This window comes from Hippoglossus stenolepis, chromosome 20, assembly GCF_022539355.2.
Source record: "Hippoglossus stenolepis isolate QCI-W04-F060 chromosome 20, HSTE1.2, whole genome shotgun sequence".
Lineage (NCBI taxonomy): Eukaryota > Metazoa > Chordata > Actinopteri > Pleuronectiformes > Pleuronectidae > Hippoglossus > Hippoglossus stenolepis.
Window position 1 is genome coordinate 11,585,833 of NC_061502.1, and position 17,873 is coordinate 11,603,705.

A 17,873-nucleotide genomic window follows, 5' to 3' on the forward strand; every position below is an offset into this window, starting at 1 on the left:
AAAATTCATGACAGTGTGCTGTCGAATCTTATTAAGGCTAGACCTCACGTTCACTAGATTCAGAATCCAACTGCATTTTGTGCTTATTCGCTTGAAAATGATTTATACAACCCACAAAAGGTAAAAGGAATTTGTAGGCAAATCATTATTTATTAACATTTTCATTGTACAATAAGAAACACAAAAGGAGATTAAGTTTTTAAAAAAACAACAAACTCACACTGGTGAATTAAGACATCGACTCAGTTGAAGGAAACACCCTCTGAAATGCTGAAATTATGTATTGATTTTCCTCCTGTTTTTCGCCCCGATGCCTCTGGGTAATTGCCTCTTTGCTGCTGCTGCTGCTGCTGCTACAGCTCAAGTGAACCGTCGGGGTGTCTCTGTGTCTCGGGCCTGTTATGTAGACTCTTACATCAAGAAGACACCGCTGACTTCTGTTGGCATCACGTGTCTCCGCCATCACCAGCTGGGACACCGCGGGGCCGCACTGCACGAATAAACTTTCAGTGGAGAAAACACCGGAGCCAGAGAAGTTTCACTCTGCAGAGATCCTCTTCACCAAGAGGTTGTAATACTGTCACTGGAATATATATGCAAATCTTTAACTTTTTAAACCTATAACCAAGTTCACAGTCTTATTTTATAACCTTGACCAAGTCCTAGACAGAACCATCACTGTATATTATATTGCAAGAGCAGACATTTAAATACAATGAGATAAAATAGACAGTTTTTAAATCAAAATTGGTGCACTATATATAAAGTTTTATCCCAAATTTCCATAGAAGAAAATTTCAGTGAATATTCCCTTGTCATCTATTATGGGATCGTGGGAATATTAGGAGTTGAGACCATTGAAACAAATAGCTACTGTAGTACTCAAGTCAGGTACCATTAAACAACATAAGAGTTGGTAAACTTAACTTTTACACTGTAAAAAAATCCCCCAAATTCATGGAAATGTGGAATTTATTTGTCTGATATGTTTATGCTCCTCAGTGGTGCAGTAGTTTATAATGCCTAATTTATGCCATGGTGCATTTGCTAAGTTTGTTTCCAATGGAGTTTGTTGCAATTTGCTTTGATTAATTCCCATTTGAGAGGCGTTGTGCATCCTGGATATACAGAGACAAATAAATATTCATTGAAATATGTAGATTTTAACATATCTGTCAATGTTTTGCAAATACATACTTTATACTTTTCAATTCAAACAACTTTATTTATCCCAAATGGACAATTTAACCCCCCAAAAAACCATATAATGCAGGTGACATTAATCTCTCAAAACTTCTTTACTGTTGCGTGAGTATTACACTGCAAATACAGAATATCTAGATTTTCAGTGTAGCTCTAGTTACAATAAGAGAAGAAATTTGAGCTTCATCTCGAGCTCCTATTCTTCTAACCTGTTTTACAATAAGCCAATGCTTTTTTGAATTTATCGGGAGAAAGAATAAAATTCATACAAATTTGCAGCACAGTAATTAACTGTGTTTGCTCTTGCCTTTATTTTATGAATTCCTGATCCTCTCGGGTTTCAACAAAGTGAAACTAGCCTCAGCTCCTGTGTGACAGGTGTCAACTTCAGCGCCACACCGGGGTTCAGTGAGCAGGATCTTTGGCTAAGAATTGACACGAGTAGGTCAAAAATGTTTCTACCTCTGTGTGACAGGTTCTGATGAAAGCTTCTGACAGCTGGAGCATCATGTATTGAACCTGATGTGGGAGAATAAATTATTATTTTCATATTAGAGATCTCATCCCAGCACCACACTTTATTTCTGTCAGGATGCTTGATCGGCCTCCAAAAATGGAAGAAAATGAGCACTCTGTATGAAACGTCTTTTTTAGGACAATGAGCCTTGTGGGCTTTAGAGAAGGATGAAGACAACCGTTGAGGGCAGTCCCCAAAGCCCAAGATCTAAAATAAATGTTTTCCTCTTTTTTAGGTCCAGAAATGAACTCTATCCATCATTAAGTTTCAGGAGGACAAAGTGTGCTTCAATATCCAGGTCTAGTTGTGGTGCATTTGTGTGGCGGAGTAAGATTTCAAGAATAATGTTTTAATAGTAAGAATTAAGTTGTAAATTTATGAGGAAAAAGTCAAAATATTATGAGAATAAAGTTGTAATTTAACAAGAAAAATGTGACAAAAAATAAGAAACAATATTCCAAAAATAGTTGTAGTCACAATGTTACAATGATAAAGTCGTACTGTAACAACAGAGTCATAATTTAACAAGACAAAAATCATTATTATAATATTATGAGAGTACAGTCACAATATTAGAAGAATGAAGTTATAGTTTAATTTGAATTAACAAACAATACTCCAAGAATAATTCAACGATTCATAATAATACAAGATTAAAGTCATAATTGAGAAAAATGTCAATATTGCAAGATTAATATTTTTAGGAAATAATCAGCAAGGAGAACTTGTGCTCACCGGAGTTCCAATCCTGGATTCAAAATTTGGAATCTTATTGTTTCTTGAGCAACTATTAAACTCCTTTGAATATCACGCAGAACAACAACAATGACAACCTCAAAGTTGACCACTGCCAAAGGCAATTTCGTCCAAGTCTGTGTGGTTCGTTCTTCATAGCAGACTCAGTTTCTTGCACAATCTTTTCAAAATCCTGACTTGTGGTGCTGATCAGCCAAATATTATGTATTTCCTCATTTGCGAAACCCCAAAGTAAAGTTTGAATTACAAGATGCTCCACAGTCCGACCGGCTGATATTCTGATATTCCCCCTCTCAAATGTATCTTAAGATTACGACTTTATTCACATAAATTTACGAATTTGTATCTCGAAATCAGATGTTTTTTTTCCTTATACTCGGTCGTACATTTGGATGAAAAGCACCTGGACTCGATATAAAGCAAGGACTGTGGTTGAAGGTGATGTCAGGTAACTGTTTTCTAAACTGACACACGTCTCGGCAGAATCAGCGACCGTAGCAAACATCAGACACGAGAACGGGCGAAAATTCATTCAAATTCTTTCGATGGGCCATTGTCTCATTCACTGGAAAATTCAAATGAAGAAAGAGCTGTGGTAAATTGCTCTGTGAATGTGGCTGCTGAAACCAATACTGTTTTCTTTGCTTTGCTAATTATTAATTACCCATCTCCATGCATATGTGTTTATTCCTAATTGTATTTGATGGATGAGTGGCAGTTTTGACACCTCATTAGACCAGATTAATTGAACGACACAATATTTATGTCTCGGCAATGACCAGTTATCCTACCATCTATCATTGAGATGATCTCGCTGATTGAAAACCACTGGTCCGTGTAATCCTAATTATTTGGAATTAGAAAAGAATTTACAGCGTCTTGTGGCGTTTTTCTGTGATGACGGCAAATTGGAAACATTAAATGCATAACGAGGGAGAAAATGAGAGGAAGACACAATCATGGAATTAATGTGGGTGAATGTCGGAGAAGGGGGGAAGGGTGCATAAAATAAATGAGGTGCATGTCTTGTAGACCCACAGTTTTCCACCACACCACACAGCCATACACACATACGACAGCTTTCTCGAGATTTCGGCATAACATTTGTCTCTTTCTCGTAATTTCCAAAAAGCAATGCCCACAGGACGCCTATTTAGAAGAAGGGTTACTTTTTCACATTTAACTAAACCTGTATATTCTCCAACTCCCCATCCACTCACCTCCAAACATGCTCCTGCAGAACATCTCGATCCATATTCGTGTCTTTTATTAAAAAGTTGAGCTGAGTACTCAGAGCGAAAAAACATTTCCACTGAACTTCATATAACCCTTTTCTAACTTCTGTAAAGCTTTGCCCCTCATGGGAGGAGCACAAACTAAAATCCAGCATTTGAGCTCACAGAGAAGCAACAAGGCCCAGAAGAGTGGAGCTTTTACTATCATACAGTATAGGAAAGCCTCAAGGAACAGACTTCTTTCCCAGGTAGCGAGAACTTCCTCAAGCTTATTTTTTCCAACTTTTCAAGTTTCTAACACTATTAGCCGGCTCCCTCGTGGTCTTGAAAGCACTAGCGCTGATTGAATTAAGCTGTTTCCGTCTTTGAGACATTTTGACAAGCTTTCTTATGCAGAAGTCAGTCACTGCTAACGCTACACACACCCATAGCAGTGCGCACAAACTGCACACACACACACACACACACACATGCATGCTTGCACATATCTAGCCGAAAACATATAGACAAATCTGACAAACCATCTATAGAAATCTGCTGACCAGAATCGCTCAATGGGATATAGACCCAAGACATTCTTAGAAGCTGTGCTGTAATGCCATTTACACCATAGTATTTTAATCAATTTAACCGGCCGTTTTAGATACACTTGGCTCAAAACTCCCTTTCTACTTTTAAAAATAGGACAAATGGTCTTTTGGAATCAACTGGGGAGAAGTTTAATCTCATTGAATGGAGCCAAAGCCAGACGTTTAGCTCCACACTGTGTAGAATACAAGATTATACCGGCCTGATATAGACCTTCCACCACCCGTTTATTTTTATCCTCTATTAAGGCAGCGATATCCTTAAAGGCTGCCAAAATTATCCTGTAAAAATGCTGACTGGGAAATATGAAAGGTTCCAGGCGGTTCTAGTAAGCAATCTGCGCGCATGGCGGAGCAATGTGACTGCTGTGCTTGCTATACCAACAGGGGTGACCCCAGTTGGATGGAGAGGTGAGACTAAATGAAAGTCATCCCTGGATCTTAGGGGAGCTAAGTCTGGAATACCGAGATTCACTGCCAAGCAAGGCTGCTTTACATAAATGTTTGTTTTTAGTATTATATTCATCAGCGCTGTGTGAACAGGCTGCTGTTTAAAATCCACTGGACGGTTTTCCTTCCCTCGCTGCTAATATAAGACCACACCAGGCTTCCCTGTGTGTGTGTGTGTGTGTGTGTGTGTGTGTGTGTGTGTGTGTGTGTGTGTGTGTGTGTGTGTGTGTGTGTGTGTGTGTGTGTGTGTGTGTGTGTGTGTGTGTGTGTGTGTGTGGTTGCAGCTATTTAAATGATACTTTACAAATAATCTTGGCAGCTAAACTCTTGTTCACATGGCTTTTTTTCCACAGGATACACCACTGATTCTTCATTTTCAGTTCCTCCTTCCCGTGGAGGTAATAAATACAGTAACGGCCTCTTTTATTTTGGGAGTGGGACGAGCTAAGCGGATAATTTCCTTATCAAACACCATCTAAGTCATTTGAAAAACACAAACTTTTGTACTGTAGTTAACTGCTCCACGGAGTGAATCTGGTAATTGAAGAGTTACCAGTGCCCTGTGGGTGTTCGGAGATGTTGGAAGTGGGTATGAGCCCGACTGGCAGCTGCGTGATGTGAATTCAGTGAACATAGAGATTTATGTTTTTCTTCTTCGCTTAGACGTTTTGGGTAAAACTCACTGATGTGAAGTTTGTTAACACTTTCAAGTAAGTTGTGTTTTCACCCCTGTTGGTTGGTTTGTCAGCAAGATTACACAAATACTACTAAACAGGTTTCCTCGAAACTTGGTGAAAAGGGCAGAGATGACTTTCTTTTACATTTTCACCAATTTCTCAGAGAATAATTCATGGATCTTAAAGGAAAAAATTTGACATATTAAGGGAACTGACATCTATGATTGTGTGTAAATTGTACATGGCGCCTGGATTGAATTTAAGGGGAAAGTTGGACCTCAGCAGAGGTTTAATTTCTACTGACTGTCATTCTAGACCAAATGTTGTTTTACAGATCTGTGTATCTGTAATGTATAAGTGGACGTGCAGATTTGTCAGTAAGTTTTCCAAGTGTTGGATGAACTTAGTACTTTGTCGAAAAAAAATACTTGGTAACACAATTTTCTTTTTCAATATAAAGTTGTCAATGTTTTATGTAATTTATTAACTTTAATCTGAGCTAACTTAAATTATTTGTGAGCTACAATTAAAGTACTTTTTCAAGTTAGTCCAACTATTTTCATCTCTCAACGCTGCTTTTCACTCTCTCACTCTAGCTAGCTGTTGCTAATTAGTTTTACTTCGTCAACAATATGCTGCACATTGTTTGTCATAGAAAATCTGAATCTCTTATTTTCTATATTAAAAATATATTTAATCACGCTAAGCAACCGTGTAACGTTAGCCACCTACTTTGGCGCAAGTGGCTTTACCTGCGGGGTCTCGACACAGAACCGCTTGCTTCGTACGCACAAGCGTGATAAAGCTTCAAACAGCTGACACCACGAGGACCGGCTGCCTCATTGGAATGAACTTGAGATGAATGTATTGATCCAATGACACCACCTAGCTTCGGTTTAGAGGTGACTCCATCCAGACCTCTTGTGTTATGCAGGTGACGTAGACGCGTCGCTCGAGGATTCGACTGGTGTCAAGGAGCTATTTAAAATTAGAGCGCGGGGGGTACGATTGATTTTGTTTATATCTGATGTGATTAAACGCAGCGGAGAACGTTCGCTGTTGCTGGAATCACAATCACGCTTTTCACTGGAGCATAACCGAGGTAAGAAAAATGCCCTCAAGATAATATATGCCATTTGGCGATTGCCTTTAACCAAAGTGTCTTATCGTGATTGAAAACATTTTAATAATGAAGTGTGCGGTGAGAACAATCATGAAAGTGTCGGTCCAGTAACACAGGACAACACAGGGGCAAGTTCACAGCACTTTAGGAGTTTAAAAAAACTTGTTTCTCTTTAAAACTATGGTAAAGTCAGATATTTCAGCGACTGGATATTGTGAAACCGGAGGATTTGAGTTCTATGCAGCCGTTAGTATCATCTCCTCATCTTAATATAATTATATTCACAATATTAACAGCTGCAGGCGCTTACATCAAGTGCAATGAGATTTAGGAGTTTAGGAGAAGATGTGGACATTAGACAATGCAGAGTATTCTCACATGGGAGCTAAAAGATGGGCGTGTACAATTCGTAGCAAAATGAAGTCCACTCCCAACGAGAAAGATCCCATCATACATTTCCTTCCCCCTTCATGTGAGTCCATCTCTCTCAGTGACGAGTCGCTGATTATCACCGCCGCTCGTGCAGTGTTGTTTTCAGCTGTCCTCGGTTGAACGAGAAATTAAGAGGCAAGAGATAGAAGCTAATAGCATTTATTAACCCAGTGTGAGCGGGCAGTGGGGCAACCGCCGCCCTCCACCGTCCCTGTCTGTCTGGTCCTGGTGGCTGGAGTCCGCGTGGCCGAGGGAGAGGGGAGTGGAACATAATAAAAAGCCAGCGAATGCACCCAGCTGATTAATGCAGCCCTGTGGCTATAGTAATTATCCCTCTCCGCACTCCTCCAGCAGACGAGCCAAACAAGTGTGTGGCAGTGAGAGGGGGGGGGGAATGTGCAAATGATGGATCTGTGGGATTCAGGCTCCGTTAAGTGAGCTTCATGAAAGTATTTAAGGACACAGCTTTGTTGATTTGACCACGGAGATAAAAAATCAAGCTTTTACTCTTTCAGTTGAGATATTTACCCTCCGCAATATTTAGGTCATGTTTTTATTTTCAGTGTACGATGTTTTCATTAAGGGATCAACAACACACCACGACGTAAACAACACCATCTTGCAACAAACACTACATTAGTATAAAGTAAACCGAAATGTATAAATGAATGAATTCACCTAAATCCCACACACAGTAGATTAATAGCCCAAGAGCACCTTGACCTCAGAGAGTCCGCCTTATTTCTCTCACCTTGACCATAACATTTAAATTCGCTATAGCCGATAGTAAAAAAGCTTATAATAAAACGAGGTGCAACACAACACGATCAGACTCTGAATATCTTCTTCTTTTGTTTTACGTTTATTATATATAGATGGAGTTGTGCACCTCGTTTCCTCCATGTACATATATTTTAATTAAATAAGAGCAAGCAACGTGACTGTCACTATATACGGACAATATTTCTTTGTTAAATCTCAGCTCATGGTCCTCTACAGGACAAGACATAGGATGAATATTAATCTCCAGCTGCTTTTTATCCTCATCAATGCTTCTACTGCAGCATTGACGAAAATGCATCTAATTTGAATGAAATCACACTTTGCACAGTTTTAATTTTCTCTCTGCGATGACTCGAACTACCACTCGAATATAACCAAAATTTAATTCTACAACTAATAAATTGAAAAAACAACATTAACTGAATCTAATTTAAAGACAATGACTTTTGTTCTCCTTAATTCTCCCATAAACCTTGTATATTTCATTTGTGCATTTCAGTGATTCTTCTTAAGAATAACTGTCGGTTCTTTGTTGAAAGCATCTAAAGGTCATGTGATGGCTTCATTAAAACCAGAGAAGCGGCTGCTGTACGAGTCGTGTTTGGTTTGATGTGAAATATGGGTCAGATAAAACTTTACTGCCATCAGATTCATTGCAAACTATACGGCTCAATAATTCACACAAAATCATTTTCTTTTAATTCGGTCAATTTGTGTTTTTTCTCTGTATTTTTGTGAATACATCAATTATTGATAATGCTGCAGAAACAAGTCAGCTATATTTAATATAAGCCATAAGTTTTATACATACAAACACACACATATTTCTATATATAAGTGTGTGTGTTTGTATTGTGTTTGTTTGTTCCGTTATATTCAGTTTAAGCATTTTTGTTGTTAAAGTTGTCAACAGTTGAGTCGTCAGTGCACAGTTCGGAGGAGAACACAGTGAGCTTCCTGCTGAGCCTCCAGCCGCACATGATACACAGTCTCTGTGCTGAGGTCAGGAGGTCGGACATAAAAGACCAGTTTGCTCATGAATCAGGAATTTAATTACACCCAGGCAGTGTCACGGGGAGTCTGTGTCGCTCAACCCTGCACAATATGTAATTACTACGTATTGACAGATAACGATTGGTTCTTCTTCACTTTTCAGAAACAAGCTGCCGGTTCGCACAGACAGTTAAATCCCAGTGTTCCTGATCTGCTTCAGGAAATGTTTACAACTTGGGTTTTATGTGTTTTTATATTCCTGAGTGCACACACACACACACATATTCAATTGTGCACATAAGTCTGCATTTTACTCCAGAAATACACCCAAGTCTGTTTAATATTCAGTGATTCTCAGCTAAATTAAAGCCAGATTGCAGCTTTCAGAGACACTGGAGACGGGGAATGAAAAAAAAAAAACCAAACTGCAAATCAGAGCAAAACTATTATATAGACATTTAACTGCTGTCTCAAAATACACATTGGTGAGATCCCACACTGGCTGTGATCTGCTTAAAGAGACACACTCTTGGTCATAAAGCTGAAAATCTGTTTTGTTTAAATACAGACTTAATGATTGGATTACTGTTTCTTCGTTTGGAGATGGCGTGATAGTGGGATTACAGACTGCGCTCAATAGATTTCCTGTCAGATGCCATGAAACCCAGTGTCCCCTCGCTGGGTAAGCTGGTCATCCGAGTGGGAGGGAGGCAGATCAGGCTTGGACGTGCAATGTGGCCCACCTCAGGAACAAGAACAACAAAAGTGAAGAAGGAAAATTAGATGTAGTGAATTCTTTAAAAAGGTGAGAAAAAGCATTGACATGCAAGAATTTCCATTTTGATCATTTTTTTCTTTAATTAACTCTAAAACTTTTTCTAGCTGAGATCATTTCACTAACGGAATCTTTCAAACTAGAAGCAAAAGCTTTCATCTTTATTTAATCAGCGTCTGCTCCACTAATGTAAAAATCATACATGTCATCTGATCCGAAACAATTAGTATCCCTCTTTTCTTTCTGCCTCATTAAAAACATAAGCATATCTCCTTTATTGATTATGTCTGGATGTCTTAATCAGATCAGCAGGAATACCCAGTGGTTTTTTTTCCCTTCGCAGGAAAGTACATTAAATGTCAAAATATTGATCAAAACCTTAATTCAGAATGCGCAGCTCCTTTTTATTAAAGCAATCACCCCCATGCTCCCCTGACTCTGATACAGACTGACATGAAAAGAAAACATTCAAATTCATAATTCCCTTCTTTTTGTTATTATTATTATTTAAAAGACGGTTGGGAAGTAGAGTATGTGCTGAGGCTGCTGGCGACACGGCAACGCTGTGATCAATAAGAGCGTGTGATGGGTTTTGTATCGATCAGGAAAATGTGGGTTGATGAAGTGGGTTGGAGGGTGTGTGTGTGTGTGGGGGGGGATTGCTTCTTCTTCTCTGATGGCTGCCACATTACGCGGACGTGGTAAAGGTGCACTCAGACTTTTTCTGTCGTCGTCATTATTAACATTCCTGTTGAGGTCATTATCGCTTTGCCTTTCCTATACCCGGCCTCTGTGGGGATTGGTGGACCCCCCCCCTCCTCTCCGCGGTGTGATTGGTGAAATGCTGTGGGAAGCAGCTGCCATTAGTTTAACGGAGGGCGAGCTGTGGAGGGGCAGATCTGTAGAGGAGAGGATGAACGAGTGAAGGAAAGAGTTTGCCTCTGTAAGCTGGCACTGAGCCCTTTTAAAGACCTGTTTAAATCATCCTCAGTGACATGCTGCAACTCTCTCTCTCTCTCTCGCCCTCTCTCTCTCCCCGTCTCTCTCTCTCTATCTATAGCTAATCTAACTATTTTTCTACCCATCTATCCATCCATCTATCCATCCATTCATCTATCTATCTATCTATCTATCTATCTATCTATCTATCTATCTATCTATCTATCTATCTATCTATCTATCTATCTATCTGTCTGTCTGTCTGTCTGTCTATCTATCTATATCCGATCTTTGTTTTATCTATCTTCTGATCTTTGTTTTATCTATCTATCTATCTATCTATCTATCTATATCTGATTTTTGTTCTATCTATCTATCTGATCTTTGTTTTATCTATCTATCTATCTATCTATCTATCTATCTATCAATCTATCAATCAATCAGTGTTTTTGGGGGTGTCTGTCTGTTTCTATGTTTTGCAGCGCTCCCTTGTGAATGACTGGACACTGACTGGTTGTCCACTGGCCCGTCCCCCCAGAGTATCCCTGCGTGCCCATTGGTTCCTCTCAGGACATCCCCCCTTGAATCCGACCAATAGCAGCCGCTCCATATGCACCAGACCACTCCCTCCCGCTCTTAAAGAGCCCCCATGTCTTCAATGGAGACTCAATCCCCTCACTGACTTACTCAGCCCGAGTGCGCTCTCGCCACTGCTGCTCTTCATCCATCTAGCTCTTCTCTTTTATCCTCTCGCTCCCTCTATCCATCACTCCTCCGACTTTTATTCTTTCTCCTCCTCGGCACTCTCTCGTCCTGTTTGCTCTCTCCTACCTCAGGTTCTTCTTCCTTCTCTCCTCTTTGTGTACCATCACTAAATCCACTCTTCTTCTCTCCACGCGAGCCTGAGTGCGCAGCACCTGTGCAGACTGGAGTTTGTCGGGCCGAGGCACAAGGTTTTTTTTTTTATTATTATGTTTGTGTGTGTGTGTGTGTGTGTGTGTGTTTGTTAGTGTGTGAGTGTTGAACAGTGGGAGGAGGGGAGACAACACCCAGGAACACCTGAGCAACATTTCCTCAAGATATGTGGAGACTTAGGAACTGATCTCCCCCCTTCAGCTTTTTCCCCGAGCTGTTTGTTTATCTGCTTTTTCATTGCAACACCTGGAATGCTTAACGTGGACTGATGGATGTTTCCGAACTCTGCATCCCTGACCCTCTCTGCTACCACAACCAGTAGGTGCATCTCTTTCTGCATCCATCTCTTCTCTCTCCATCTCAGGTCACATCAATTTACCATTTACTTCTTGATCTGTATTTGCATTAAAAAAAGGAAAAAAGAGCAAATCATGAGAAAAATCTATTTAATTCATTTGTTTAAAAATAAAATCTCACGCATGAAGTGAACTCAAAAGGCGGGGAGTTCCTCGCAGTCCTCTCAGCTCCGCCTCCCTGTGTACGGGACGGCCGAGCTCAGTGAGAGTGAGAGGGGCTGCGGTAGCGTAGCCCGCAGGGAGTGCAGGTCGGATGGCTGCCCTACAGCTGTCTAGCTCTGCAGGATCCATGGGTTTAACCTCAGCCACAGGGAAGAGCCAGAGGCAGATTAATGCGGACGATATCCAGACGTCTGTCCTCTGGCAGCAGCCGACGTCCACTGGTGTCCCGCAGAAAGAAAACTTTGGTTGTGCAGTGTGTGTGACGAAGAGTGTTTTCTTAAAAGACATAATAGATCATATTTATCTGTGTAAGGTTAAACCTTTCTTAACTTTTATGTTGTTTATTATTTTGTGCTCCGACCTAATTAGTGCTTATGCAGAATTTATCTTCATAGGGAGGTTTGGGATAATATAAAGTGACAGTGTATGCAAAGAAAACCTTGTTAATTCCACTTAAATTAGATTAGACTGGTGCACAGTTTGCATACACACATTGTAATTGTGCATTAAGTCAATAAGTGTAAGTTTTTAGGAGGAGAGAAATCAGAGAAAGTCTCAGATCTGAGCTGGATAGTTTGCGGCCAGTGTTTCGGTGCTTCACTCGTTGCATACCTGGAAAGATGCTCCTCTATTAACCAAGTGACCTGAGGGCGAGACCCCTCGCTGGGATCCTCTTAATGTTAAGCTGTAGATGGGATTGGAGGAAAGCTTTAACCAAGCTTAGCACTTTTAACAGCACGATGATAAGGAATATTTTAAACTCTGCAAGACGCTTTACAAATGAAAGAAGACTTCTGTAATGATTTAGTACAGTTTAAAGCAGCATCTGAGCTGCTACTCCAGGGAGGAACTCTCTAAAGTGAATTAACGTCAGCCAGTGTTTGCTATAGCAAGAGAAATGCTCAAACATTTTTGCATTCCAAAGAAAGGATTTGCAACGGTTAAAAAGTCTGGTCGCTTTTACATACGGTGCAGAATTCTCATATTACTTTAACATGCGTACCTGATGTTACATTCTTTTATATGGTCGTAATTTAGAGTGTTGCACTTAAGCAACAAATGGAAATGGAAATCTGACTGTTTCAACAGTGCAGTAAAATGTACACATGACACATTTTATTTAATTAGCACAATGAAATTAATTACACATTAATTTCTCAGTGAGTAATGTTTAACCACAAGTATTAAAAGAAATAGTCAGTTTTGTTTTAATGTGTTTAAATCCGTTATATGTATATACTCAATATTACAATATTACAATTACTGTGCAAATTCCAGTCCAGCTGAAAAAATCCACAACCACAATCTTCACAATTACACAATCTGTAAAACTGTATTTGATACACATCTAAGTTATTATATCTTTTGTAAATATGACTTCGGAATAAATCATAATAAAGGCAACAATATGTTGCTGTTAACCTATAGTGACCCCGGACCGGGTCTTAGTGTGTCTGTGTGTGTATCACTGATTGTGATAGTGTATGTGTGTACATCCGCATGTATACCCTGCATGTATGGATGCCTAGAGGCAGGGTCTGTTAATGTACATCCGTGCATGTGCACATACATTTACACATGTGAATGTGTGGACACTGTATCCACATCTCCTCAGCTACTGTTCGAGTGTTTGGTCACATTTAACAAGACTTTTCACTGGTATTACTTCAAATTAAAAAACCCACAAAGGCAAACGCTGATCTACAAACTCTCCACTCTACGTTTTGTATCTGCACCAGTTATAACTGAGATCTTCATGGGATTAATGCTGGGATGAATTTTCCACGAGTTTATTTAACGTATTAGATTGATTATATTTCATTTAAGGGAAGCACATTTAAAAGAAATGTAAATAAAGTTGCATGCCACGACTCTAATCTGTGAGAAACTGCGTCACAACCAAAGCTACAATATGTGATACGTTCTTCTAAAAAATCGTCTTCACCTTTCGATGTCATTAATCACACTGCCTGACACTTAATGACCAGGAAGCAGACGTAGTTGTTCATGTAAATCTGAGCCGTTAGAGTCACATAAAGCTTCAGTACTTAGTTCAGTTGGGGAAATGCTATTAACCCCTTGAAGACTTCTGGCCCAACGACCAACCTGCTGGTCCGAGGTGAGAGGTCTGGAGAATGTTGGGACTTACTCTCACGCCACATCCTCCACCAACACTCTAATATTAGCTCATCAGGTATCTCAGTGGTGGAAATGACTTCAACACGTATATGTGCACATGCTCATAAAGAAAGATTGATTGGTAGATTGTCCTCTTTTGACCCTTGTGGAGGATAACGTTAAATGACTCACAGTTTTATTTCAGTGTTTTTCCTCTGTGCAAAAAAAATTGCTCAATTGTTTTAATATTTGGAATTTATTATTAGATTTTTTATTTATTTTTTACTTTCTCTGACAAGTTTTTAATAAAATATGAATTGCGGGAACAAAATCAAAATAGCCTGCAGCTCTGAGTGCAAATTAAAAACTGGATTAATAAAAACTGGACCAGAAAATCTGCCTCCTCAGGTAATATTAACTTTTCAGCCAGTTCACACGATATGAATAGTTTTTTAATAGTACACGCATTATTTTGTATTATTAAAAATACACATAGTTGTCCTTTAAAAGTTCTCATAGAGTGTTCAACATTATTGCATCTGTTATAATCTATGATTTCAATTTGATGAGTCTTTTCAACTTAGTCTAAATATAGTTTTATCTTCAGTTTGCTCCAATAAATCAGATCCATTCTCCTGTCGTTCCACCTGCTGGTCCCATAGGTGCCCTTCACAAGCAAACAAACAGGAATGCACGAGCACAGGCGGTCAAACGTATGCACGCACACACACACACACACACACACACACACACACACACTCAAATGAATAGTCACAAGTCTTAGACACATACACACACGTGTGCGCGCTCATACAAATGAGACCAAAGAATCACACACTGACCTGGGATCTAATTTTAGCGGTGCCATATCATGGAAACACCTGACTGTGTCTGTTAAGAGGAACAAATCATTGTGTCATGTGTTGCATCTGCCTTTATCACACTAGTTACAAATATATATATAGTTATTTATAATGTGGATAAGAAACGTTTTCATTTGTCTCACATATAAATAGGTTAACATCATGGTCCAATCATTTGTCTTGTGTTAACAACATAATTGCACTTCTGAGTTTTTATTAAACATTAAACTTTATGTTATGTTATCAGTTTTTTCTTGACAACGGAGCGCCACATTAAACATTCAATCGAGAGGAAATGATTAAGGCATCTTCATTGAATTACAGGAGAATATTTCAGTAATGAGAATGAAATGTTCGCTGAGCTGCTTGTTGATGTGGGTCAGTAAACGTGCAGATTCAGGAATTTTACATTTAGTCTTCAACCACTGACGTGCATCTTACGGTTTTTCTCCAGAAACTGACATGAAAAACAATCTGATGCAGAAAGAACATATTGTAACTTCACGGCGGTGGGGATTTTAAAGTGCCAGAGCATGTTAGGAGTATTTAGTAACTGATTTATGAGGTGATACTTGATATGTAACTGACCAATTTTGGTCTTTACACCTAATCTGTGTTTTTTTTAATGTCAGAAATTGTAAATTGGGTTTTAATATGTAAGTCTTGATAACATAATTCAGTTCCTCTCTGCGCCTAATGTCAAACTGCCGCTGAGTGTAAGTTGTGTGGTCGTGGTAAAGTTTTAAAACTTTAAAATCCCGTTTTAAAGTTTGATAATAGTCCGGGGACCGGTGAAGTCGACTGGGAACTTAGCGAATGGAGGGAGCAGGTGGTGGGACAGTGGACATTGTGTTGCATTCACACACACACAAAAAAAATGCTGCTTCGCTCCAACTTTTCTTTCACAACCAGTTTTGAGTTTGAGGAAAAATCGCCAGAGTTAAAAAAAACAATTCAAAACGCAGACTCTCGCCGCTGCATTTAGTCACGACGCTGTTTTCCAAGTGTTCAGACTGTCATGTTTATTAATGGCGGTGGCTGCTGCATATGGGGTTCCAGCCCCGGCTCGGTGGTAGAGTGGTGCTGTGTGACAGCATGAGAGGAGAACTAACTTCATTAGATGTCGTGACCCCCTCTTGATATAGATATATCCTTTAGGCAGCCTGTCAAGGACTCTGAATTCATCAGGATGCAGATGGAAGCGGTTTTTTTGCTGCCGCTATTCAATCAAAATATGAACGTGGCTCAGACTGAGCACAGGCAGGAGACGAGACTTCTTCCAATGAGTTTGTTTTATTGATCAAATGAAATTAACACACACACACACACAGAGAGAGAGAGAGAGAAGCAGTTTGTCTAATCACGGGGTGTGGGTCAGCCAGCATGTTTAATTTAATGGTCCTCGTCGCAGCTTCACAACGTCTCACATTGTGAACTTAATTCCTCTTCAGCACCTTAATTTGCATTGTGTCAATTGACTGGAGTGCTTACTGTATCAGCTTGAGTCTCACTTGAAATTCAGCCCATGCCCTAATACCATTAGGCAAATGCAAAGTTGTGTCATTTACACATTTGGCCCAAAAAAAAAAAGGAAAAAGAAGGAGGGGAGAGAGAGAGAGGGAGGGAGAGAAAAGCCAATTTGCGCTGGACAAGACTGGCTCGTGATTATCAGTGGATGTTATTACTGTGGAGAGGCAGACGTTTGAAGGTTATGTTTCTGGGCAGTAATTGAAATGCAAAATAACATTAGGATCGATGGCCATCTCTGTTTATTTATGAAATCAATATCGTAACTGTCCCTCATGAGTCCCCCTCTGATTCCCAATGACGGCTTAAGTCTCTGCTCGTTTATTCTTCCCCCTCTCCTCCGTAACCTCCTTCTTCTTCTGTCTCTTTTTAAAAGGCAGTTAGGGGAGTGTTTGACTTTGCAGAGAGAGCAGTTTCCTGGAGGTGGTGGTGGACCCAGTATGTAGATGGTGGGGGGTTGATAGCCCAGGTAAGGAGACATCATCCATGTGGGAAATCTATGCAATCTCCCCTCGTGGCAGTGACATTGAAGAGGCCATATAGTGGAGGCTCTGTGAACAAGTGTGTGTGTGTGTGTGATTGTGTGTGAGTGTATGTGGGGAGAAACAAAATATATCGATACAATAAAAACATTTTACTTACTCGGTAGTGGTAATAGATTTAGTAAAAATGTCATTTTCAAAATAAAATTCTCAAAGAGCAGGGGTTTTTATTTCTCAACATCTAGACACAAATCTCTGACATAGGTCCTCTTTGAGCTTTCGACTGTATCCCATGGTCTTCTTCAATAAATGGAGTTTGCTGATTTAGTGGACCGCATGGTTAGAGAATAACTACCAGAGAAAACCTCCACAATAAAAGCACAAAGCGTAAATGATAACTTTTCTAAAGCTAATCATTACGTTAATCAATTAGTTACCGAATAGCAAATCAGTCGATCACACCTATAAAGCATATATTGATTTGATCATGATAATAAGCTGAATATCTCAACACATGTCTTATGTAAATATCGCTTTGTCTCTGGGAACCTTTGATGGACATTTTTTTTAACTTTTTTGATATTTTATAGAGCATATAATCAATTGATTAATCAATAAAATAATCTGCAGATTAATCAACTGTGAAAATATTAATTCGTTGTCTAAACTGTCTTCCATGAGTGCAATCTATTTTGCAGGCAGGTAAAACATGATCGCACAGAGTTAAACAAACCAGATACGAAAAGAAAGGAGGCACAAACAAATCAAATATAATATAATTAGAACGGAAATAACATTTTACAAAAAGAAAATACTGTCTAATATGTTTTTTAAAGTTTTTTGTTTAAATGCTGATCGGGAGGTAAATTACTCTAAAGTCATCTCATCCAGTTAACACTGATGAGCAGAGAAAGGATTAAAAATGCTTTAGTGACACAACAAATTAGAAAAAAAATGTCTTCATAGGTTGTAACCAGTAT

The 17,873-nt window shown here is 39.4% G+C and overlaps 1 protein-coding gene across 2 annotated transcripts in view; it reads left to right on the forward strand.

Annotated features, from left to right (window-relative positions):
* Positions 1-11,143: 11,143 nt before the first annotated feature.
* The window catches only part of esrrgb (estrogen-related receptor gamma b), a 37,407-nt gene continuing 30,677 nt past the window's right edge, over positions 11,144-17,873 (forward strand). Inside the window, exon 1 of one of the 2 annotated variants that reach the window (XM_047338096.1) lies at positions 11,144-11,703. In XM_047338096.1, coding sequence (XP_047194052.1) covers positions 11,654-11,703 — 50 coding nt within the window. In that variant the 5' untranslated portion in view covers positions 11,144-11,653. The remainder of the gene's footprint in view (positions 11,704-17,873) is intronic. The other variant, XM_035143873.1, reaches the window with a different exon arrangement.